Below are 25572 nucleotides of genomic sequence, written 5' to 3' on the forward strand. Positions count from 1 at the left end.
TAATCGTCCACCCCTAGAATTAATGAACATTCAAATAAAACTTTATTAACAAAATAAACACAAAAGAGCATGACAGCCCCTCCCGAATGACTTCTGCACACAAACAAAACCAAAACACAAAATAATAGCCAGGCCAGGGGCCCGTTTCAATAAGGAGGTTCAACCAACTCTTAGTTTAAACTTGAACTCTTGAGTTGACTCACTCTGAGATGGGAAACTCTTGAGTTTTCAGTTACAGAACAGCTGAAATGAGTTGGTTTAATCAACTCTAAATTGACTGACTGAGTTAAGCATGTGCACCATAACTATAAAAAGCTATTAAAAATGGAGCATTGATATTACGATTCACCATGGCAACAGCTCCCACCAAAAAGCCATCTGCATACTTCAGACTCAATACAAATGTATTTCTTACCAGTGTTATAATATTACAGGTGAAAATTGGCAGAACAATAGATTAATGAACTAATAGCTAATCATTTTATGGTATCTCATGGGAATATATATATATATATATATATATATATATATATATATATATATATATATATATATATATATATATATATATACTAATAATAATATTTTAAGTGCATTTTTCTTATTTTTATAAATTATCTCCCAATAGAGTAAGAATAATACGGCTGTTGCTATTTACACTAAGTGGAATTAACATACTTTCTTAGCAATAGAACCTATTTACAGTAGGCTAAGTGCAAGTATCTCTGGATTCAGGATATATTATATTTACCATGTAAAAGTAGCAGTTCTTTGCAACAGGTTAATTGTAAATAATAATTAGATGTTAGTTTTACTTTATACTGGCAGAAACATACTAGGCCCATTTGCACCTCAGTATTGTTATACATTAATGCAATAATAACAGATTGTAAATGATTATATTTATTACAATTATAAATCATTGTATCATTATTAAACACTCGTTAGGCACTTTACTTCACCTTTTAGAACATTTTGTTAATTTTTTTTGAAAATAAATTCTAATGTGACATGTGATGAAAAAAGTAAGAAGAACGAGCTCAGCAAAAGCTGGACGTAATCGCCAGTAACAGGGCAGTCTTAAGGGTCAGATGTCTATCTGAAATATCTTGAATTAGCTCGAATGGAGCTTTACAGAAAGCCTCTAATACCACAACCAAGTCCCACGGGGGAATACGGGACCGTACTGGAGGTCTCAGCCTCAGTGCACCGCAGAGGAAACGTGTAACTAGGTGGTGCCTACACACTGACTGACCATTGAAAGGGACATGGTAAGCAGCTATTGTCGCCACGTACACCTTTAGGGTGGAGTGAGTTAACCCTGCAGACAGCCTAGCTGTAGCAACTGGGCAGTTAATAGGGTCAAGCTGGCGGTCTCTGCACCGTGAAGTGAAGAGTTTCCACTTCAGGGCGTACAGTTTCCTCGTAGAGGGAGCTCTGGATTGGAGGAGGGTCTCAACAACCTCGATTGAGAGACCGGAAGCTAGGAATTGTGCCCCCTCAGGGCAACTTCCACAGCTCCGGGCGAGGGTAGATTATTTTGCAGGAGAGTAGATCTGTCCTGATCGGAATCTCCCATGGAGAGCCGTCGAGGAGAGAGATCAGATCTGTGAACCATACTCGACCCGACCAGAACGGGGCTGCTAATAACAGACGGACCCCATCCCGGCGTACTCTCGCCAGAACTCCCGGGAGCAGAGCGATGGGGGGAAAGGTGTACAGACGAAGCCTCGCCCAAGTCTGTGCCATGGCATCTAGTCCCAGTGGAGCTGGGTGAACTAGAAAGAACCAGAGGGGAAATTGCGATGTCCTTCGGGTCGCGAAGAGGTCCAACTGAGCTTTGCCAAATATCTGCCATATCTGCTTCACGACCTCAGGGTGAAGCATCCATTCCCCGGGCCTTCGCCCCGGTCTCGACAGCATGTCTGCTCCCATATTCAATCTCCCAGGAATATACACTGCTCTTAAAGAGAGGAGTTTGCCCTGGGACAACAGGAGGATCTGGTATACCAGCTTGTACAAGGGGCATGAACGCAGACCCCCCTGGTGATTGATATAAGAGACCACCGCTGTGTTGTCGGCACTAACACATGACAGCCTCTCAGGTCTGGGAGGAAATATTTCAATGCTCGATACACTGCTAGCATTTCTAGACAATTGATGTGCCATGTCAGATGGCGACTGCTCCACAGAGTGCGGACAGGGTGGCCACTCATGACCGCACCCCAACAAGTGAGGGACACATCTGTTGCTAGCGTTACACAGCTCCCAAGAGCTCCCAAGACCGGGCCCTGATTCAAGAACCAAGGTTTCTTCCATATGTCTAAGGAACGTGACCTTGATAGTTCGCAATGGTTTTTCCTCGGGGAAAACCCATTGGTCTTGAGCCACCACTGTAGGGGCCTCATGTGCAGGAGGCCAAAAGGTATCATGTTGGACGCAGCTGCCATGAGCCCTAACAGTCTCTGAAACTGCTTGACAGTGAGTGACTGGCCTTCTCTGACTCTCTTGACTGAGGAAAGTATTGACTCGATCCGAGCAGGTGACAAATGTGCCTGCATCGTGGTCGAATCCAATACTATGCCTAGTATCCTGCTCGGATCGAGTCAATACTTTCCTTCCTGGTTCTCTGAACTGGAGAAAGTACACTCTTCTTGGCATTCAGTCTCAAACCCAGCTCCCTCATATGGGTGAGAACGACACCTCGATGTCGAACCGCCTAGATAATGTAAGATAATGTAAGGGAATCAGTCTCTTGAGACTGATCTCTGGTGTAAGAGGCCCCCGAAGGTGTGGTGAGCTTCCCAGCTCCACTACGCTTGCGGGCGGACATAACTGGGAGTTACGCTCGCGGGAGACCGCTGCGCCCTGAAACACTGGCAGGGTTGGCAAATCGGCCTCCAGAGGGCACCGGGGTGAGACGGGTACCGTATAATGAAGTGGACACCGCTCTACCACATTAGGTGTTACCCACAAGGTCACTGCGACTCTCGCGTCAGGAACTCTTCGTCGAGGACTTCCTGGCTTCGATAATTGCACGAAGATCTGATTTTGGATTGGAAGTCCCCGACTCAGAGCGTTAGACCCTCGGTCCCGGCGTGGGGGAGCACGAGTGGTGAAGCTCTGTTTTTGAGCCTTGCGGTATGAGGAGCTCGCTAGTGGCGTGGGTATCTCCGAACTGGGTCTTCTCCGAAGACGGGTCAAACAAGGGTGTTTCCACGACCTCGCTATTTCTTCGTGGAGGTCGGGAAAAAAGGGAAGGCTCCGGGCTCGAGGTGGCTGTCTCTAGTTTACTTTTCTGCTGCTCATATTTTTTCTCTGCAGGCCACTCAATTTTTTACTTATCAACTGCGCGAGTAACCACCTCCTACAGCTCCTCATACTGGGGCGATAGGGGTGGCGAATCCCTACTAATCGTTTTCACATCTACCTCATCGGATGAAGAGAGGTGGAGTGTCGACCCCTCACCCTGGGGGGAAGAAATCGACGAGCGTGCTTACGAACCCAGGGTTTGGGCGACGGATCTGGCAGATGAGGAAGGAGATAAGGACTGGCCAGTCTCCATACCCTCCGCCAGATCCACCTGCGAACCCCACGAGTGCAGCAGCCATTCTGCCTCGGCAGAAGCGGGGCCAGCACCGCGGGAAACGCTGGCAAAGGCTCCCTCCTCGAAGAGAGCCCTCCGGGATCGAAGCGTCCGCATCGGCAATCGATCACAATGCGGACAGTCAGCTCCCTCGAGAGCCGACTCAGCGCGCTTCGACCCCAGGCAAACAACGCATAAATCATGTGTATCCACAGCCGTGATGTAGCGTTGGCAGGGAGGAACACACAATTTACAGTGCGATTTGGATTCGCCCTTCACGTGTCTAGTCTTTGCTTTGCACTTTGGCATTATGTCTTTATTGGGACGGACAACAGTAAATAAGACTTACAAGACAGACTTTTGAGCATGCACACACAGAGCGCTTGCTGAAAGACGCGAAGCTGAAGCCAGCTGCACGGCACATGCTTTTGTAGCTTCCTGGTCGCTACTTCATCCCGCCTGTGACTTCATGCTCTTCCACTGGACTGATTGCACACGATATTCAGAGTTGTTCTTGCCAAAGCCGTTCCCCAAAAGCGCTCGATACAGTTCGAGTTCCCGAAGAGGGAAGTTAACATACTCAAGAGTTTTCACTTAAAATCCTTTCTGAAACAGGCCCCTGGTCCTCTATCATCCTTCACTGTTGTTACTCCTCCATCCTTCTGGAGCTCCTCCATGGGACTCTAGACCGGTGGGTGGTGCAGGTGTTGCTCATTTTCAATTACTCCACCAGCCTCACTCTGTTTTCATAACTCTCAGTACCACCCAACCAGTGTTGGGCAAGTTACTTTTAAAAAGTAATTAGTTACAGTTACTAGTTACTTCTTCCAAAAAGTAACTAAATTAGTAACTCAGTTACAAATTTTTAAAGTAACTAGTTACTTAAGAAAGTAACTATTGCGTTACTTTCAAGTAAAATTTAATTTTAAATGCTCAAACGTGACCCCACCTCTACCCCTCTTTAAAGGAACTTAAAATACATGTGCATGTTCAATTATTTATGATAAATCTGAATATTATAATGAAATGGACACTTAATACAATACATTATTAACAGAAACATGAAACATTGTACACACATCTAAAAAAAAAGTTGCTGTGGGACAAAGTGAGACTAGCCTCCAATCAAATGGCATGTATGTAGATATTATGTTTATATAGTGGATCAATGCAAATAACACGATAGATTTTTGGGAACTTTTGATATTTCCTTTTATTGTTTCTTTAATTTCTTGAAGGAAAAAGTAATGTATATACTTCTATTTAGAGAAGGCTACTTTTGGATTATTTGGGCTCGTCGCCATACCTGTCTCTCGTTGACTGACTGGCTTGTGTTGTTCGTTGTGTGTCCTGTCCTGTCCGATGATGGGTCGTTCGCGAATGAGCGTTAGTGATGATGGATCGACTCGTTCGCGAATGAGCTTTTGATGAGTCGTTCGCGATTCGCGAATGAGCCGACTCTAAGAGCCGGCTTTTTAGTTGAACTTCGGGAGCTGGCTCGCATATCTGAAGAGCCAACTCTATTTTTTCAAATTTAGCCTATAGAAATTAAATAATTATGTAATAAAAATTGAAATATTATAGTCAAAGTCATTTAAAGAGCCGTTTGTGAGCCAAAGAGCCGGCTCTTTTCAGTGAGCTGAGTCAAAAGAGCCGAATTCCCATCACTACTATGCGTGCTTTCGAACACCCGCCCAACTCTACCTCTGATTGGCTTACAATGAAATTTTACTCTACCTCAGCCAATCGTCAGCATTTATGCGCTTGTCTCGTGCTCTGCCCACTAACCAAGGAAGAACAGTAAAAAAAAGTATTTGCCTCTCGCTCAGAGATCTAGTTGGTCTGATGAAAAAAAAAAAAATAACAAATAACAAGCAGGGCTAATCAATTAAGAAAAAAAAAATTGACAACAATCTTAGAAACCTAGAAACGAACAAAGCAGGTACCAAAATACTTGAAGGTGGAAACTAGGATCAACGAAAATGAGAAAACCTAAAAATTAAGAGTCTCTGAACTTAAAATAGGATTAAACATGATATTGATTTCTGATCCATCAATATGTTTTTCAAGTAATTTGTAAAAGCAATAGACCTATTCTCACTTAAAATTTCTCTTTTATGCTGCTATTTATTTATTTTTTAGAAATATCATACGAAGCTCATGTTAAACAATAAATATCAAAATTCTGCCTTAGCCCTGCGAGTCTATTGTTGGTTAATTTGGCCCACTAGTTCACATTCCATCCTTTATATATTTCTACTTTGCTTGTGACTTGTGTGAAGATTTTTTCAAATAATCAATTATGACATGCTTCTTCCTCGTAAACACAGAGCCAGATGTGGTCAGGAATCTCAGAGTGAAAAATATCACAACATCATCTGTGTTTCTGACATGGAATGAACCAGTTGAAAATAGATCTTTTTTTAAAGTTCACTAGACTGATGATAAAACAAATAAAACTAGTACTTATACTTCCTATAACATCACTGGTCTGACTGCTGGAGTCAAATACACATTCTGCATCACTGCTGTGGCAGCAGATCAATCAACAGATGGAGAAAATGTCTGAATCTCACAATTCACATGTAGAGTTATAAAATCTAATTTTCTTGCTGTATAGTAGTAACTATATGCAAAGCTATAAAATATCTGTTTTGTGCTCCAAAGTATACTATAAAAATAATGTCTTCCCCCATTTTAGTCAATTGTAAGTTAATTTCCCTTGTGCAGGGATGTAGTGGAGGCTAAACGCACATAAACGCCGTTTACACACCTCCCAAAATTCAGAAATAGCGTTTATCGACATCTAAATTGAGTTTATCCACCTCTAAATAGCCTACAGTTCCTATGACATTTTAAAGTAAGCTTATGTCGTTTTAGTTTCATATTGTTCATTATTAATTTAATAGGTTGTTTGTTGTTAAAGATGAAGTTTTTCATATTGCGCTGCAACTTATCAGTGTTGACCAACTGCTTGTGGTGTTGCCAGTAGTAGTGGGAAGTTCGGATCATTTTACAGACTTGGATCTTTGAGTCTCGTTCAACAAAATGAGCTAATCTTTTCTCTTCCCGTCTCCATGGGACTGACAGGAAGAATAAAAGACTCGGACCTCACCTGTCGATTCATAACCTATATGTTGTGTAATGCGCATGTGCGGTCAAAAATGAACGAATTACTCTCTGAGACAATTCGTAGTCCTATTAAAGATTCGTTCAAAATGAACGACACGTAACAGACTGCATCAAAATTCAAAAATGGATATCAGACAATTAATAATAATAATAATAATAATAATAATAATAATAATAACGTTCGTTATTTTGAAAAGAAATCATCACTCATACAGCAGCAATTAATCTCATCTCCCATTTATTTGTGTTTGTATACTTACAATATCCATGATCCGCCAGGCCTATAGTCCAATGGTGCACACATTTGAAGAGATAATAATTGTTTGATATGTTTGTAAAATATTTCTGTCATGATTCTGCCCTCGTGTCCTTGATTTTTCCTAGTCTTGAGGCAGGATCATGACAGACCCATGTTTTGTGTACAAGCGCATGGCCTTGTCTTTGGGCCATGTGCTTGTGTTGTCTCGTTCCCTTGCCCCGCCCCCCTTGTTAACCTAGTCGTGTCTTGATTGTCCTATCTGTAACACCTGTCGCGTCTTGATTAGTACCCCTATTTAGATCTCCTAGTGTGCTCTGTCTTGCGTCGGTTCATTGTACCTGTGATTGTGATTGTTCCACCCTGTGATTGTTCCTTAAGAAATGTTTGTATTACCGTGAGTGTTTGTTTATAGCTAGTATTTAGAGTCCTTGTTTATCTTGTTAGTCCAGTCCTGTTTTAGTTATTTAGTCTTTACCTTGCTCCGTGTTTTCCCCCTCGTGGGTTTTGTTTTCCCCTTTTTTGTAATAAACCCTTTGTTTGAGAATCCCTGTCTGCACCTGAGTTCCTCCCTTGCCTAACCCTGACAATTTCTTCATACAGATTAACATTTCTATCCATTTTACACTGATTAATGCGATCTGAAGAACTAAAACAGCTAACAGAGCTAGCGATTACTCACCTCTTATTGATTCGCGTCAGCTATGACATAAGTGCAATATCATTAGTTTGTAAAGCTGTCAATCATCTCACGTGAACCACGTGACCAAAAGGATGTCTTCTGAAATGAAGCTGCAGTCTGTGTCATTGATAAAATATATGAAAGACAAAAGTAAAAAATTATTTGATTCCAGCTTGTTAAATCTGAATATGTTCTTGTGTCTTCTCTCCTCTGTGACAGTCAACTAAATATCTTTGAATTGTGGACAAAACGATACATCTAAGGACCATTCCTGGGCTTTTGGGGAAACACTGATCCACATTTTTCTGACATATTATAGACCAAACAACTAACCGATTAATTGAGAAAATATTCAACAGATTAATCGACTATGAAAATAATCCCAAATCCCTAATCATTACGTACAAGTGCATTGCATTGGTACCCCTGGATATAAGCCTCCCTCTCTATTCCTCTTTGAAAAAAAAAATCTCTCTGTTTTGTCATTTAGTAAACTTTATAGATTTCAACCTTATTATTCCTTCTTGAGCCTCTTTAACAAGAACCTAGATAAATGTATGAATTGAATAGTGACTGTGTGACCTATATGAGGGAATAACCAGTGATACCCTTGGTAGTAATATCAAATGATAGCCTATAGCGATGTCATCAGGATATGGTCACCCAGAATTTATAGTTTACCCACCTCTTTTTTTTACCACTACATCTCTGCTTGTATGTGTGTATTGTATACATTTCACCTTTGTCCTGATTGGACATAAAAAAAGCTCTTCTCTCCCCAAACAGAGCCAAGTATGATCATAAATCTAACAGTGGCTGAAATCACAACATCATCTGTGTTTCTGACATGGGATGAACCATTTGGAAATAGATCTTTCTTTAAAGTTCAGTGGATGGGTGATAAAACAAATGGAAATTCAACTACTGGTACTTCCTATAACATCACTGGTCTGTCTGCTGGAGTCAATTACACATTAAACATCACAGCTGTTGCAGCAGATAACTCAACAGAAGGAGAATCAGCGGTTACCTCAAAATACACTAGTATGTTTTCCAATTAAATGTTTCCAGATTTTTCTGGCCAGAAACTCATATTATTGACTGATTATTTTCAAATATATATAAATCTTCACTACATTTGGTTTTCTGGACTCATATTTTAATCCCCAAATGTCTGTTATTTCCACTCACAGAGCCTGACGTCATAATGAACCTCACAGCTGTTGATATTACAACATCCTCTGTCTTTCTAAACTGGATTAAACCGAATGGTCAAAGCTCCCGTTATCGTGTAGAATATGAAGAAAATAATGTGGCTACTGAAAACACCTTCATCAAAATAAATGGTCTGACTCCTGGACGACAGTACACATTCAAAGTGTTTGCAGTTGCAGCTGATAATGAAACAGAGGGAAGAGCCAATCAGATTTCACTGTATACCAGTAAGGGCTCTTATTGGATGTTTAATCTGAGAGAATCTGCTGAAACTTCATCCTTGAAACCACTTTATATTTACCTGCATTGAGCAGAAAACTGTACAGCAACATCTTAAGACACCAGTGTCCTGGCCTTATTACAAATGTTTGATCAATTCATAATAGCACCATTCATACTTTCTCATATTTACAGTCATACTTTATTTAATTCTCCTTTCATCAACATGTATTAATTGCTCTTCTCTCCCCACACAGAGCCAGGTGTGATCAGCAATCTCAAAATTACTGAAATCACAACATCATCTTTGTTTCTGACATGGGATGGACCAGTTGGAAATAGATCTTTCTTTAAAGTTCAGTGGATGGGTGATGAAACAAATGGAAATTCAACAACTACTGACACTTCCTATAACATCACTGGTCTGACTGCTGGAGTCAATTACACATTAAACATCACAGCTGTTGCAGCAGATAACTCAACAGAAGGAGAATCAGCGGTTACCTCAAAATATACTAGTATGTTTTCCAATTAAATGTTTCCAGATTTTTCTGGCCAGAAACTCATATTATTGACTGATTATTTTCAAATATATATAAATCTTCACTACATTTGGTTTTCTGGACTCATATTTTAATCCCCAAATGTCTGTTATTTCCACTCACAGAGCCTGACGTCATAATGAACCTCACAGCTGTTGATATTACAACATCCTCTGTCTTTCTAAACTGGATTAAACCGAATGGTCAAAGCTCCCGTTATCGTGTAGAATATGAAGAAAATAATGTGGCTACTGAAAACACCTCCATCAAAATAAATGGTCTGACTCCTGGAGCACAGTACACATTCAAAGTGTTTGCAGTTGCAGCTGATAATGAAACAGAGGGAAGAGCCAATCAGATTTCACTGTATACCAGTAAGGGCTCTTATTGGATGTTTAATCTGAGAGAATCTGCTGAAACTTCATCCTTGAAACCACTTTATATTTACCTTCATTGAGCAGAAAACTGTACAGCAACATCTTAAGACACCAGTGTCCTGGCCTTATTACAAATGTTTGACCAATTCATAATAGCACCATTCATACTTTCTCATATTTAGAGTCATACTTTATTTAATTCTCCTTTCATCAACATGTATTAATTGCTCTTCTCTCCCCACACAGAGCCAGGTGTGATCAGTAATCTCAAAATTACTGAAATAACAACATCATCTTTGTTTCTGACATGGGATGGACCAGTTGGAAATAGATCTTTCTTTAAAATTCAGTGGATGGGTGATAAAACAAATGGAAATTCAACAACTACAAACACTTCCTATAACATCACTGGTCTGACTGCTGGAGTCAATTACACATTAAACATCACAGCTGTTGCAGCAGATAACTCAACAGAAGGAGAATCAGCGGTTACCTCAAAATATATTAGTATGTTTTCCAATTAAATGTTTCCTAATTTTTCTGGCCATACACTCATGTTATTAACTTATTACTTTCATATATATAAGTCGTGGCCAAAAGTTTTGAGAATTACATAAATATTGGAAATTGGAAAAGTTGCTGCTTAAGTTTTTATAATAGCAATTTGCATATACTCCAGAATGTTATGAAGAGTGATCAGATGAATTGCATAGTCCTTCTTTGCCATGAAAATTAACTTAATGCCAAAAAACCTTTCCACTGTATTTCATTGCTGTCATTAAAGGACCTGAGAGATCATTTCAGTAATCGTCTTGTTAACTCAGGTGAGAATGTTGACGAGCACAAGGCTGGAGATCATTATGCCAGGCTGATTGGGTTAGAATGGCAGACTTGACATGTTAAAAGGAGGGTGATGCTTGAAATCATTGTTCTTCCATTGTTAACCATGGTGACCTGCAGAGAAACGCGTGCAGCCATCATTGCGGTGCATAAAAATGGCTTCACAGGCAAGGATATTGTGGCTACTAAGATTGCACCTAAATCTACAATTTATAGGATCATCAAGAACTTCAAGGAAAGAGGTACAATTCTTGTAAAGAAGGCTTCAGGGCGTCCAAGAAAGTCCAGCAAGCGCCAGGATCGTCTCCTAAAGAGGATTCAGCTTCGGGATCAGAGTGCCACCAGTGCAGAGCTTGCTCAGGAATGGCAGCAGGCAGGTGTGAGCGCATCTGCACGCACAGTGAGGCCAAGACTTTTGGAAGATGGCCTGGTGCCAAGAAGGGCAGCAAAGAAGCCACTTCTCTCCAAAAAAACATCAGGGACAGATTGATCTTCTGCAGAAAGTATAGTGAATGGAATGATGAGGACTGGGGCAAAGTCATATTCTCCGATGAAGCCCCTTTCCGATTGTTTTGGGCATCTGGAAAAAGGCTTGTCCGGAGAAGAAAAGGGGAGCGCTACCATCAGTCCTGTGTCATGCCAACAGTAAAGCATCCTGACACCATTCATGTGTGGGGTTGCTTCTCATCCAAGGGAGTGGGCTCACTCACAATTCTGCCCAAAAACACAGCCATGAATAAAGAATGGTACCAAAACACCCTCCAACAGCAACTTCTTCCAACAGTCCAACAACAGTTTGGTGAAGAACAATGCATTTTCCAGCACGATGGAGCACTGTGCCATAAGGCAAAAGTGGTAACTAAGTGGCTCGGGAACCAGAATGTTGAAATTTTGGGTCCATGGCCTGGAAACTCCCCAGATCTGAATCCCATTGAGAACTTGTGGTCAATCCTCAAGAGGCGGGTGGACAAACAAAAACCCACTAATTCTGACAAACTCCAAGAAGTGATTATGAAAGAATGGGTTGCTATCAGTCAGGAATTGGCCCAGAAGTTGATTGAGAGCATGCCCAGTTGAATTGCAGAAGTCCTGAAAAAGACGGGCCAACACTGCAAATACTGAATCTTTGCATAAATGTCATGTAATTGTCGATAAAGGCCTTTGAAATGTATGAAGTGCTTGTAATTATATTTCAGTACATCACAGAAACAACTGAAACAAAGATCTAAAAGCGGTTTAGCAGCAAACTTTTTGAAAACTAATATTTATGTAATTCTCAAAACTTTTGGACATGACTGTAGTACACACACATATATATATATATATATATATATATATATATATATATATATATATTCACTACATTAGGATTTCAGGAGTCATATTTTAATTCCCGAATGTCTGTTATTTTCACTGATAGAGCCTGACGTCATAATGAACCTCACAGCTTTTGATATTACAACATCCTCTGTTTTACTAAACTGGATTAAACCGAATGGTCAAAGCTCCCGTTATCGTGTAGAATATGAAAATAAGAATGTGACTACTGAAAACACCTCCATCAAAATAAATGATCTGATTCCTGGACGACAGTACACATTCAAAGTGTTTGCATTTGCAGCTGATAATGTGACCGAGGGAAGAGCCAATCAGATTTCACTGTATACCAGTAAGAGCTCTTATTGGATGTTTAATCTGAGAGAATCTGCTGAAACTTAATCCTTGAAACCATTTCATATTTACCTTCATTGAGCAGAAAACTGTACAGCAACATTTTAAGACACCAGAGTTCTGGCCTTATTACAATTGTTTGATCAATTCATAATTGCACCATTCATACTTTCTAATATTTACAGTCATACTTTATTTAATTTTCCTTTCATCAACATGTATTAATTGCTCTTCTCTACCCACACAGAGCCAGGTGTGATCAGTAATCTCAAAATTACTGAAATCACAACATCATCTATGTTTCTGACATGGGATGGACCAGTTGGAAATAGATCTTTCTTTAAAATTCAGTGGATTGGTGATGAAACAAATGAAAATTCAACCACTGACACTTCCTATAACATCACTGGTCTGACTGCTGGAGTCAATTACACATTAAACATCACAGCTGTTGCAGCAGATAACTCAACAGAAGGAGAATCAGTGGTTACCTCAAAATATACTAGTATGTTTTCCAATTAATTGTTTCCTGATTTTTCTGGCCAGAAACTCATATTATTGACTGATTACTTTCACACACACACATATATATATATATACTACATTAGATTTTCTGGAGTCATATTTTAATTCCAGAATGTCTGTTATTTTCACTCACAGAGCCTGACGTCATAATGAACCTCACAGCTGTTGATATTACAACATCCTCTGTTTTACTAAACTGGATTAAACCGAATGGTCAAAGCTCCCGTTATCGTGTAGAATATGAAGATAAGAATATGACTACTGAAAACACCTCCATCAAAATAAATGATCTGATTCCTGGACGACAGTACACATTCAAAGTGTTTGTAGTTGCAGCTGATAATGTGACCGAGGGAAGAGCCAATCAGATTTCACTGTATACCAGTAAGAGCTCTTATTGGATGTTTAATCTGAGAGAATCTGCCGAAACTTCATCCTTGAAACCATTTCATATTTACCTTCATTGAGCAGAAAACTGTACAGCAACATTTTAAGACACCAGAGTTCTGGCCTTATTACAATTGTTTGATCAATTCATAATTGCACCAGTCATACTTAATCATATTTAGAGTCATACTTTATTTAATTCCCCTTTCATCAACATGTATTAATTGCTCTTCTCTCCCCACACAGAGCCAGGTGTGATCAGTAATCTCAAAATTACTGAAATAACAACATCATCTGTGTTTCTGACATGGGATGGACCAGTTGGAAATAGATCTTTCTTTAAAGTTCAGTGGATGGGTGATAAAACAAATGGAAATTCAACAACTACAAACACTTCCTATAACATCACTGGTCTGACTGCTGGAGTCAATTACACATTAAACATCACAGCTGTTGCAGCAGATAACTCAACAGAAGGAGAATCAGCGGTTACCTCAAAATACACTAGTATGTTTTCCAATTAAATGTTTCCTAATTTTTCTGGCCATACACTAATGTTATTTACTGATTACTTTCATATATATATAAGTTGTGGCCAAAAGTTTTGAAAATTACATAAATATTGGAAATTGGAAAAGTTGTTAAGTTTTTATAATAGCAATTTGCATATACTCCAGAATGTTATGAAGAGTGATCAGATGAATTGCATAGTCCTTCTTTGCCATGAAAATTAACTTAATGCCAAAAAACCTTTCCACTGTATTTCATTGCTGTCATTAAAGGACCTGAGAGATCATTTCAGTAATCGTCTTGTTAACTCAGGTGAGAATGTTGACGAGCACAAGGCTGGAGATCATTATGTCAGGCTGATTGGGTTAGAATGGCAGACTTGACATGTTAAAAGGAGGGTGATGCTTGAAATCATTGTTATTCCATTGTTAACCATGGTGACCTGCAAAGAAACACATGCAGCCATCATTGCGTTGAATAAAAATGGCTTCACAGGCAAGGATATTGTGGCTACTAAGATTGCACCTAAATCTACAATTTATAGAATCATCAAGAACTTCAAGGAAAGAGGAACAATTCTTGTAAAGAAGGCTTCAGGGCGTCCAAGAAAGTCCAGCAAGTGCCAGGATCGTCTCTTAAAGAGGATTCAGCTGCGGGATCAGAGTGCCACTAGTGCAGAGCTTGCTCAGGAATGGCAGCAGGCAGGTGTGAGCGCATCTGCACGCACAGTGAGGCCAAGACTTTTGGAAGATGGCCTGGTGCCAAGAAGGGCAGCAAAGAAGCCACTTCTCTCCAAAAAAACATCAGGGACAGATTGATCTTCTGCAGAAAGTATAGAGAATGGAAAGATGAGGACTGGGGCAAAGTCATATTCTCCGATGAAGCCCCTTTCCGATTGTTTTGGGCATCTGGAAAAAGGCTTGTCCGGAGAAGAAAAGGGGAGCGCTACCATCAGTCCTGTGTCATGCCAACAATAAAGCATCCTGACACCATTCATGTGTGGGGTTGCTTCTCATCCAAGGGAGTGGGCTCACTCACAATTCTGCCCAAAAACACAGCCATGAATAAAGAATGGTACCAAAACACCCTCCAACAGCAACTTCTTCCAACAGTCCAACAACAGTTTGGTGAAGAACAATGCATTTTCCAGCACGATGGAGCACCGTGCCATAAGGCAAAAGTGGTAACTAAGTGGCTCGGGAACCAGAATGTTGAAATTTTGGGTCCATGTCTTGGAAACTCCCCAGATCTGAATCCCATTGAGAACTTGTTGTCCATCCTCAAAAGGCGGGTGGACAAACAAAAACCCACTAATTCTGACAAACTCCAAGAAGTGATTATAAAAGAATGGGTTGCTATCAGTCAGGATTTGGCCCAGAAGTTGATTGAGAGCATGCACAGTTGAATTGCTAAAGTCCTGAAAAAGACGGGCAAACACTGCAAATACTGAATCTTTGCATAAACGTCATGTAATTGTCGATAAAGGCTTTTGAAACGTATGAAGTGCTTGTAATTATATTTCAGTACATCACAGAAACAACTGAAACAAAGATCTAAAAGCAGTTTAGCAGCAAACTTTTGGAAAACTATCATTTATGTAATTCTCAAAACTTTTGGACATGACTGTAGTACATATACATATATATATATATATATATTCACTACATTAGGATTTCAGGAGTCATATTTTAATTCCCGAATGTCTGTTATTTTCACTCAAAGAGCCTGACGTCATAATGAACCTCACAGCTGTTGATATTACAACATCCTCTGTTTTACTAAACTGGATTAAACCGAATGGTCAAAGCTCCGGTTATCGTGTAGAATATGGAAATAAGAATGTGACTACTGAAAACACCTCCATCAAAATAAATGATCTGATTCCTGGACGACAGTACACATTCAAAGTGTTTGCAGTTGCAGCTGATAATGTGACCGAGGGACGAGCCAATCAGATTTCACTGTATACCAGTAAGAGCTCTTATTGGATGTTTAATCTGAGAGAATCTGCCGAAACTTCATCCTTGAAACCATTTCATATTTACCTTCATTGAGCAGAAAACTGTAGCGCAACATCTTAAGACACCAGAGTCCTGGCCTTATTACAATTGTTTGATCAATTCATAATTGCACCATTCATACTTTCTAATATTTACAGTCATACTTTATTTAATTCTCCTTTCATCAACATGTATTAATTGCTTTTCTCTCCCCACACAGAGCCAGGTGTGATCAGCAATCTCAAAATTACTGAAATCACAACATCATCTGTGTTTCTGACATGGGATGGACCAGTTGGAAATAGATCTTTCTTTAAAATTCAGTGGATTGGTGATGAAACAAATGAAAATTCAACCACTGACACTTCCTATAACATCACTGGTCTGACTGCTGGAGTCAATTACACATTAAACATCACAGCTGTTGCAGCAGATAACTCAACAGAAGGAGAATCAGTGGTTACCTCAAAATATACTAGTATGTTTTCCAATTAAATGTTTCCTGATTTTTCTGGCCAGAAACTCATATTATTGACTGATTACTTTCACACACACACACACACACACACACACACACACACACATATATATATATATATATATATATATATATATATATATATATATACTACATTAGATTTTCTGGAGTCATATTTTAATTCCCGAATGTCTGTTATTTTCACTCACAGAGCCTGACGTCATAATGAACCTCACAGCTGTTGATATTACAACATCCTCTGTTTTACTAAACTGGATTAAACCGAATGGTCAAAGCTCCCGTTATCGTGTAGAATATGATGATAAGAATGTGACTGCTGAAAACACCTCCATCAAAATAAATGATCTGATTCCTGGACGACATTACACATTCAAAGTGTTTGCAGTTGCAGCTGATCATGTGACGGAGGGAAGAGCCAATCAGATTTCACTGTATACCAGTAAGAGCTCTTATTGGATGTTTAATCTGAGAGAATCTGCCGAAACTTCATCCTTGAAACCATTTCATATTTACCTTCATTGAGCAGAAAACTGTACAGCAACATTTTAAGACACCAGAGTTCTGGCCTTATTACAATTGTTTGATCAATTCATAATTGCACCAGTCATACTTAATCATATTTAGAGTCATACTTTATTTAATTCCCCTTTCATCAACATGTATTAATTGCTCTTCTCTACCCACACAGAGCCAGGTGTGATCAGTAATCTCAAAATTACTGAAATAACAACATCATCTGTGTTTCTGACATGGGATGGACCAGTTGGAAATAGATCTTTCTTTAAAGTTCAGTGGATGGGTGATAAAACAAATGGAAATTCAACAACTACAAACACTTCCTATAACATCACTGGTCTGACTGCTGGAGTCAATTACACATTAAACATCACAGCTGTTGCAGCAGATAACTCAACAGAAGGAGAATCAGCGGTTACCTCAAAATACACTAGTATGTTTTCCAATTAAATGTTTCCTAATTTTTCTGGCCATACACTAATGTTATTTACTGATTACTTTCATAAGTTGTGGCCAAAAGTTTTGAAAATTACATAAATATTGGAAATTGGAAAAGTTGTTAAGTTTTTATAATAGCAATTTGCATATACTCCAGAATGTTATGAAGAGTGATCAGATGAATTGCATAGTCCTTCTTTGCCATGAAAATTAACTTAATGCCAAAAAACCTTTCCACTGTATTTCATTGCTGTCATTAAAGGACCTGAGAGATCATTTCAGTAATCGTCTTGTTAACTCAGGTGAGAATGTTGACGAGCACAAGGCTGGAGATCATTATGTCAGGCTGATTGGGTTAGAATGGCAGACTTGACATGTTAAAAGGAGGGTGATGCTTGAAATCATTGTTCTTCCATTGTTAACCATGGTGACCTGCAGAGAAACGCGTGCAGCCATCATTGCGTTGCATAAAAATGGCTTCACAGGCAAGGATATTGTGGCTACTAAGATTGCACCTCAATCTACAATTTATAGAATCATCAAGAACTTCAAGGAAAGAGGAACAATTCTTGTAAAGAAGGCTTCAGGGCGTCCAAGAAAGTCCAGCAAGTGCCAGGATCGTCTCCTAAAGAGGATTCAGCTGCGGGATCAGAGTGCCACCAGTGCAGAGCTTGCTCAGGAATGGCAGCAGGCAGGTGTGAGCGCATCTGCACGCACAGTGAGGCCAAGACTTTTGGAAGATGGCCTGGTGCCAAGAAGGGCAGCAAAGAAGCCACTTCTCTCCAAAAAAACATCAGGGACAGATTGATCTTCTGCAGAAAGTATAGAGAATGGAAAGATGAGGACTGGGGCAAAGTCATATTCTCCGATGAAGCCCCTTTCCGATTGTTTTGGGCATCTGGAAAAAGGCTTGTCCGGAGAAGAAAAGGGGAGCGCTACCATCAGTCCTGTGTCATGCCAACAGTAAAGCATCCTGACACCATTCATGTGTGGGGTTGCTTCTCATCCAAGCGAGTGGGCTCACTCACAATTCTGCCCAAAAACACAGCCATGAATAAAGAATGGTACCAAAACACCCTCCAACAGCAACTTCTTCCAACAGTCCAACAACAGTTTGGTGAAGAACAATGCATTTTCCAGCACGATGGAGCACCGTGCCATAAGGCAAAAGTGGTAACTAAGTGGCTCGGGAACCAGAATGTTGAAATTTTGGGTCCATGTCTTGGAAACTCCCCAGATCTGAATCCCATTGAGAACTTGTTGTCCATCCTCAAAAGGCGGGTGGACAAACAAAAACCCACTAATTCTGACAAACTCCAAGAAGTGATTATGAAAGAATGGGTTGCTATCAGTCAGGATTTGGCCCAGAAGTTGATTGAGAGCATGCACAGTTGAATTGCCGAAGTCCTGAAAAAGATGGGCCAACACTGCAAATACTGAATCTTTGCATAAACATCATGTAATTGTCGATAAAGGCTTTTGAAACGTATGAAGTGCTTGTAATTATATTTCAGTACATCACAGAAACAACTGAAACAAAGATCTAAAAGCAGATTAGCAGCAAACTTTTGGAAAACTAATATTTATGTAATTCTCAAAACTTTTGGCCACGACTGTAGTACATATACATATATATATATTCACTACATTAGGATTTCAGGAGTCATATTTTAATTCCAGAATGTCTGTTATTTTCACTCACAGAGCCTGACGTCATAATGAACCTCACAGCTGTTGATATTACAACATCCTCTGTTTTACTAAACTGGATTAAACCGAATGGTCAAAGCTCCGGTTATCGTGTAGAATATGAAGATAAGAATGTGACTACTGAAAACACCTCCATCAAAATAAATGATCTGATTCCTGGACGACAGTACACATTCAAAGTGTTTGCAGTTGCAGCTGATCATGTGACCGAAGGAAGGGCCAATCAGATTTCACTGTATACCAGTAAGAGCTCTTATTGGATGTTTAATCTGAGAGAATCTGCCGAAACTTCATCCTTGAAACCATTTCATATTTACCTTCATTGAGCAGAAAACTGTACAGCAACATTTTAAGACACCAGAGTTCTGGCCTTATTACAATTGTTTGATTAATTCATAATTGCACCATTCATACTTTCTAATATTTACAGTCATACTTTATTTAATTCCCCTTTCATCAACATGTATTAATTGCTCTTCTCTCCCCACACAGAGCCAGGTGTGATCAGCAATCTCAAAATTACTGCAATCACAACATCATCTGTGTTTCTTACATGGGATGGACCAGTTGGAAATAGATCTTTCTTTAAAATTCAGTGGATGGGTGATAAAACAAATGGAAATTCAACAACTACAAACACTTCCTATAACATCACTGGTCTGACTGCTGGAGTCAATTACACATTAAACATCACAGCTGTTGCAGCAGATAACTCAACAGAAGGAGAATCAGCGGTTACCTCAAAATATACTAGTATGTTTTCCAATTAAATGTTTCCTGATTTTTCTGGCCATACACTAATTTTATTGACTGATTACTTTCACACACACACACACACACACACACACACACACACACACACATATATATATATATATATATATATATATTCACTACATTAGGATTTAAGGAGTCATATTTTAATTCCCGAATGTCTGTTATTTTCACTCACAGAGCCTGACGTCATAATGAACCTCACAGCTGTTGATATTACAACATCCTCTGTTTTACTAAACTGGATTAAACCGAATGGTCAAAGCTCCCGTTATCGTGTAGAATATGAAAATAAGAATGTGACTACTGAAAACACCTCCATCAAAATAAATGATCTGATTCCTGGACGACAGTACACATTCAAAGTGTTTGCAGTTGCAGCTGATAATGTGACCGAGGGAAGAGCCAATCAGATTTCACTGTATACCAGTAAGAGCTCTTATTGGATGTTTAATCTGAGAGAATCTGCCGAAACTTCATCCTTGAAACCATTTCATATTTACCTTGATTGAGCAGAAAACTGTACAGCAACATTTTAAGACACCAGAGTTCTGGCCTTATTACAATTGCTTGATCAATTCATAATTGCACCAGTCATACTTAATCATATTTAGAGTCATACTTTATTTAATTCCCCTTTCATCAACATGTATTAATTGCTCTTCTCTCCCCACACAGAGCCAGGTGTGATCAGTAATCTCAAAATTACTGAAATAACAACATCATCTTTGTTTCTGACATGGGATGGACCAGTTGGAAATAGATCTTTCTTTAAAATTCAGTGGATGGGTGATGAAACAAATGGAAATTCAACAACTACAAACACTTCCTATAACATCACTGGTCTGACTGCTGGAGTCAATTACACATTAAACATCACAGCTGTTGCAGCAGATAACTCAACAGAAGGAGAATCAGCGGTTACCTCAAAATACACTAGTATGTTTTCCAATTAAATGTTTCCTAATTTTTCTGGCCATACACTCATGTTATTGACTGATTACTTTCATATATATAAGTTGTGGCCAAAAGTTTTGAAAATTACATAAATATTGGAAATTGGAAAAGTTGTTAAGTTTTTATAATAGCAATTTGCATATACTCCAGAATGTTATGAAGAGTGATCAGATGAATTGCATAGTCCTTCTTTGCCATGAAAATTAACTTAATGCCAAAAAAACCTTTCCACTGTATTTCATTGCTGTCATTAAAGGACCTGAGAGATCATTTCAGTAATCGTCTTGTTAACTCAGGTGAGAATGTTGACGAGCACAAGGCTGGAGATCATTATGTCAGGCTGATTGGGTTAGAATGGCAGACTTGACATGTTAAAAGGAGGGTGATGCTTGAAATCATTGTTATTCCATTGTTAACCATGGTGACCTGCAAAGAAACACATGCAGCCATCATTGCGTTGAATAAAAATGGCTTCACAGGCAAGGATATTGTGGCTACTAAGATTGCACCTAAATCTACAATTTATAGAATCATCAAGAACTTCAAGGAAAGAGGAACAATTCTTGTAAAGAATGCTTCAGGGCGTCCAAGAAAGTCCAGCAAGTGCCAGGATCGTCTCTTAAAGAGGATTCAGCTGCGGGATCAGAGTGCCACTAGTGCAGAGCTTGCTCAGGAATGGCAGCAGGCAGGTGTGAGCGCATCTGCACGCACAGTGAGGACAAGACTTTTGGAAGATGGCCTGGTGCCAAGAAGGGCAGCAAAGAAGCCACTTCTCTCCAAAAAAACATCAGGGACAGATTGATCTTCTGCAGAAAGTATAGTGAATGGACTGATGAGGACTGGGGCAAAGTCATATTCTCCGATGAAGCCCCTTTCCGATTGTTTGGGGCATCTGGAAAAAGGCTTGTCCAGAGAAGAAACGGTGAGCGCTACCATCAGTCCTGTGTCATGCCAACAGTAAAGCATCCTGACACCATTCATGTGTGGGGTTGCTTCTCATCCAAGGGAGTGGGCTCACTCACAATTCTGCCCAAAAACACAGCCGTGAATAAAGAATGGTACCAAAACACCCTCCAACAGCAACTTCTTCCAACAGTCCAACAACAGTTTGGTGAAGAACAATGCATTTTCCAGCACGATGGAGCACCGTGCCATAAGGCAAAAGTGGTAACTAAGTGGCTCGGGAACCAGAATGTTGAAATTTTGGGTCCATGTCTTGGAAACTCCCCAGATCTGAATCCCATTGAGAACTTGTTGTCCATCCTCAAAAGGCGGGTGGACAAACAAAAACCCACTAATTCTGACAAACTCCAAGAAGTGATTATGAAAGAATGGGTTGCTATCAGTCAGGATTTGGCCCAGAAGTTGATTGAGAGCATGCACAGTTGAATTGCAGAAGTCCTGAAAAAGATGGGCCAACACTGCAAATACTGAATCTTTGCATAAACATCATGTAATTGTCGATAAAGGCTTTTGAAACGTATGAAGTGCTTGTAATTATATTTCAGTACATCACAGAAACAACTGAAACAAAGATCTAAAAGCAGATTAGCAGCAAACTTTTGGAAAACTAATATTTATGTAATTCTCAAAACTTTTGGCCACGACTGTAGTACATATACATATATATATATATATATATATATATATATATATATATATATATATATATATATATTCACTACATTAGGATTTCAGGAGTCATATTTTAATTCCAGAATGTTTGTTATTTTCACTCACAGAGCCTGACGTCATAATGAACCTCACAGCTGTTGATATTACAACATCCTCTGTTTTACTAAACTGGATTAAACCGAATGGTCAAAGCTCCGGTTATCGTGTAGAATATGAAGATAAGAATGTGACTACTGAAAACACCTCCATCAAAATAAATGATCTGATTCCTGGACGACAGTACACATTCAAAGTGTTTGCAGTTGCAGCTGATCATGTGACCGAAGGAAGGGCCAATCAGATTTCACTGTATACCAGTAAGAGCTCTTATTGGATGTTAAATCTGAGAGAATCTGCCGAAACTTCATCCTTGAAACCATTTCATATTTACCTTCATTGAGCAGAAAACTGTACAGCAACATTTTAAGACACCAGAGTTCTGGCCTTATTACAATTGTTTGATTAATTCATAATTGCACCATTCATACTTTCTAATATTTACAGTCATACTTTATTTAATTCCCCTTTCATCAACATGTATTAATTGCTCTTCTCTCCCCACACAGAGCCAGGTGTGATCAGCAATCTCAAAATTACTGCAATCACAACATCATCTGTGTTTCTGACATGGGATGGACCAGTTGGAAATAGATCTTTCTTTAAAATTCAGTGGATGGGTGATAAAACAAATGGAAATTCAACAACTACAAACACTTCCTATAACATCACTGGTCTGACTGCTGGAGTCAATTACACATTAAACATCACAGCTGTTGCAGCAGATAACTCAACAGAAGGAGAATCAGCGGTTACCTCAAAATATACTAGTATGTTTTCCAATTAAATGTTTCCTAATTTTTCTGGCCATACACTAATTTTATTGACTGATTACTTTCACACACACACACACACACACACACACACACACACATATATATATATATATATATATATATATTCACTACATTAGGATTTCAGGAGTCATATTTTAATTCCCGAATGTCTGTTATTTTCACTCACAGAGCCTGACGTCATAATGAACCTCACAGCTGTTGATATTACAACATCCTCTGTTTTACTAAACTGGATTAAACCGAATGGTCAAAGCTCCCGTTATCGTGTAGAATATGAAAATAAGAATATGACTACTGAAAACACCTCCATCAAAATAAATGATCTGATTCCTGGACGACAGTACACATTCAAAGTGTTTGCAGTTGCAGCTGATAATGTGACCGAGGGAAGAGCCAATCAGATTTCACTGTATACCAGTAAGGGCTCTTATTGGATGTTTAATCTGAGAGAATCTGCTGAAACTTCATCCTTGAAACCATTTCATATTTACCTTCATTGAGCAGAAAACTGTACAGCAACATTTTAAGACACCAGAGTTCTGGCCTTATTACAATTGTTTGATCAATTCATAATTGCACCAGTCATACTTAATCATATTTAGAGTCATACTTTATTTAATTCCCCTTTCATCAACATGTATTAATTGCTCTTCTCTACCCACACAGAGCCAGGTGTGATCAGTAATCTCAAAATTACTGAAATAACAACATCATCTGTGTTTCTGACATGGGATGGACCAGTTGGAAATAGATCTTTCTTTAAAATTCAGTGGATGGGTGATGAAACAAATGGAAATTCAACAACTACAAACACTTCCTATAACATCACTGGTCTGACTGCTGGAGTCAATTACACATTAAACATCACAGCTGTTGCAGCAGATAACTCAACAGAAGGAGAATCAGCGGTTACCTCAAAATACACTAGTATGTTTTCCAATTAAATGTTTCCTAATTTTTCTGGCCATACACTCATGTTATTGACTGATTACTTTCATATATATAAGTTGTGGCCAAAAGTTTTGAAAATTACATAAATATTGGAAATTGGAAAAGTTGTTAAGTTTTTATAATAGCAATTTGCATATACTCCAGAATGTTATGAAGAGTGATCAGATGAATTGCATAGTCCTTCTTTGCCATGAAAATTAACTTAATGCCAAAAAAACCTTTCCACTGTATTTCATTGCTGTCATTAAAGGACCTGAGAGATCATTTCAGTAATCGTCTTGTTAACTCAGGTGAGAATGTTGACGAGCACAAGGCTGGAGATCATTATGTCAGGCTGATTGGGTTAGAATGGCAGACTTGACATGTTAATAGGAGGGTGATGCTTGAAATCATTGTTCTTCCATTGTTAACCATGGTGACCTGCAAAGAAACACATGCAGCCATCAGTGCGTTGAATAAAAATGGCTTCACAGGCAAGGATATTGTGGCTACTAAGATTGCACCTAAATCTACAATTTATAGGATCATCAAGAACTTCAAGGAAAGAGGAACAATTCTTGTAAAGAATGCTTCAGGGCGTCCAAGAAAGTCCAGCAAGTGCCAGGATCGTCTCCTAAAGAGGATTCAGCTGCGGGATCAGAGTGCCACTAGTGCAGAGCTTGCTCAGGAATGGCAGCAGGCAGGTGTGAGCGCATCTGCACGCACAGTGAGGCCAAGACTTTTGGAAGATTGCCTGGTGCCAAGAAGGGCAGCAAAGAAGCCACTTCTCTCCAAAAAAACATCAGGGACAGATTGATCTTCTGCAGAAAGTATAGTGAATGGAAAGATGAGGACTGGGGCAAAGTCATATTCTCCGATGAAGCCCCTTTCCGATTGTTTTGGGCATCTGGAAAAAGGCTTGTCCGGAGAAGAAAAGGTGAGCGCTACCATCAGTCCTGTGTCATGCCAACAGTAAAGCATCCTGACACCATTCATGTGTGGGGTTGCTTCTCATCCAAGCGAGTGGGCTCACTCACAATTCTGCCCAAAAACACAGCCATGAATAAAGAATGGTACCAAAACACCCTCCAACAGCAACTTCTTCCAACAGTCCAACAACAGTTTGGTGAAGAACAATGCATTTTCCAGCACGATGGAGCACCGTGCCATAAGGCAAAAGTGGTAACTAAGTGACTCGGGAACCAGAATGTTGAAATTTTGGGTCCATGTCTTGGAAACTCCCCAGATCTGAATACCATTGAGAACTTGTTGTCCATC

At 39.4% G+C, this 25572-nt stretch overlaps 1 protein-coding gene across 1 annotated transcript in view; it reads left to right on the top strand.

Moving 5' to 3' along the window:
* Positions 1-25572, top strand: part of LOC128014057 (tenascin-X) — a 196155-nt gene that overhangs the window by 61921 nt on the left and 108662 nt on the right. The window contains exons 9-29 of the mRNA XM_052597295.1: positions 8443-8700; positions 8850-9098; positions 9348-9608; positions 9758-10006; positions 10256-10516; positions 12270-12518; positions 12768-13025; positions 13181-13429; positions 13679-13939; positions 15665-15913; positions 16163-16420; positions 16632-16880; positions 17130-17390; positions 19100-19348; positions 19598-19858; positions 20060-20308; positions 20558-20818; positions 22579-22827; positions 23077-23337; positions 23533-23781; positions 24031-24291. Of these exons, the coding sequence (XP_052453255.1) occupies positions 8443-8700; positions 8850-9098; positions 9348-9608; positions 9758-10006; positions 10256-10516; positions 12270-12518; positions 12768-13025; positions 13181-13429; positions 13679-13939; positions 15665-15913; positions 16163-16420; positions 16632-16880; positions 17130-17390; positions 19100-19348; positions 19598-19858; positions 20060-20308; positions 20558-20818; positions 22579-22827; positions 23077-23337; positions 23533-23781; positions 24031-24291 (5352 nt within the window). The remainder of the gene's footprint in view (positions 1-8442; positions 8701-8849; positions 9099-9347; positions 9609-9757; positions 10007-10255; positions 10517-12269; positions 12519-12767; positions 13026-13180; positions 13430-13678; positions 13940-15664; positions 15914-16162; positions 16421-16631; positions 16881-17129; positions 17391-19099; positions 19349-19597; positions 19859-20059; positions 20309-20557; positions 20819-22578; positions 22828-23076; positions 23338-23532; positions 23782-24030; positions 24292-25572) is intronic.

The sequence above is a fragment of the Carassius gibelio genome, chromosome B25, assembly GCF_023724105.1.
Source record: "Carassius gibelio isolate Cgi1373 ecotype wild population from Czech Republic chromosome B25, carGib1.2-hapl.c, whole genome shotgun sequence".
Taxonomy (NCBI): domain Eukaryota; kingdom Metazoa; phylum Chordata; class Actinopteri; order Cypriniformes; family Cyprinidae; genus Carassius; species Carassius gibelio.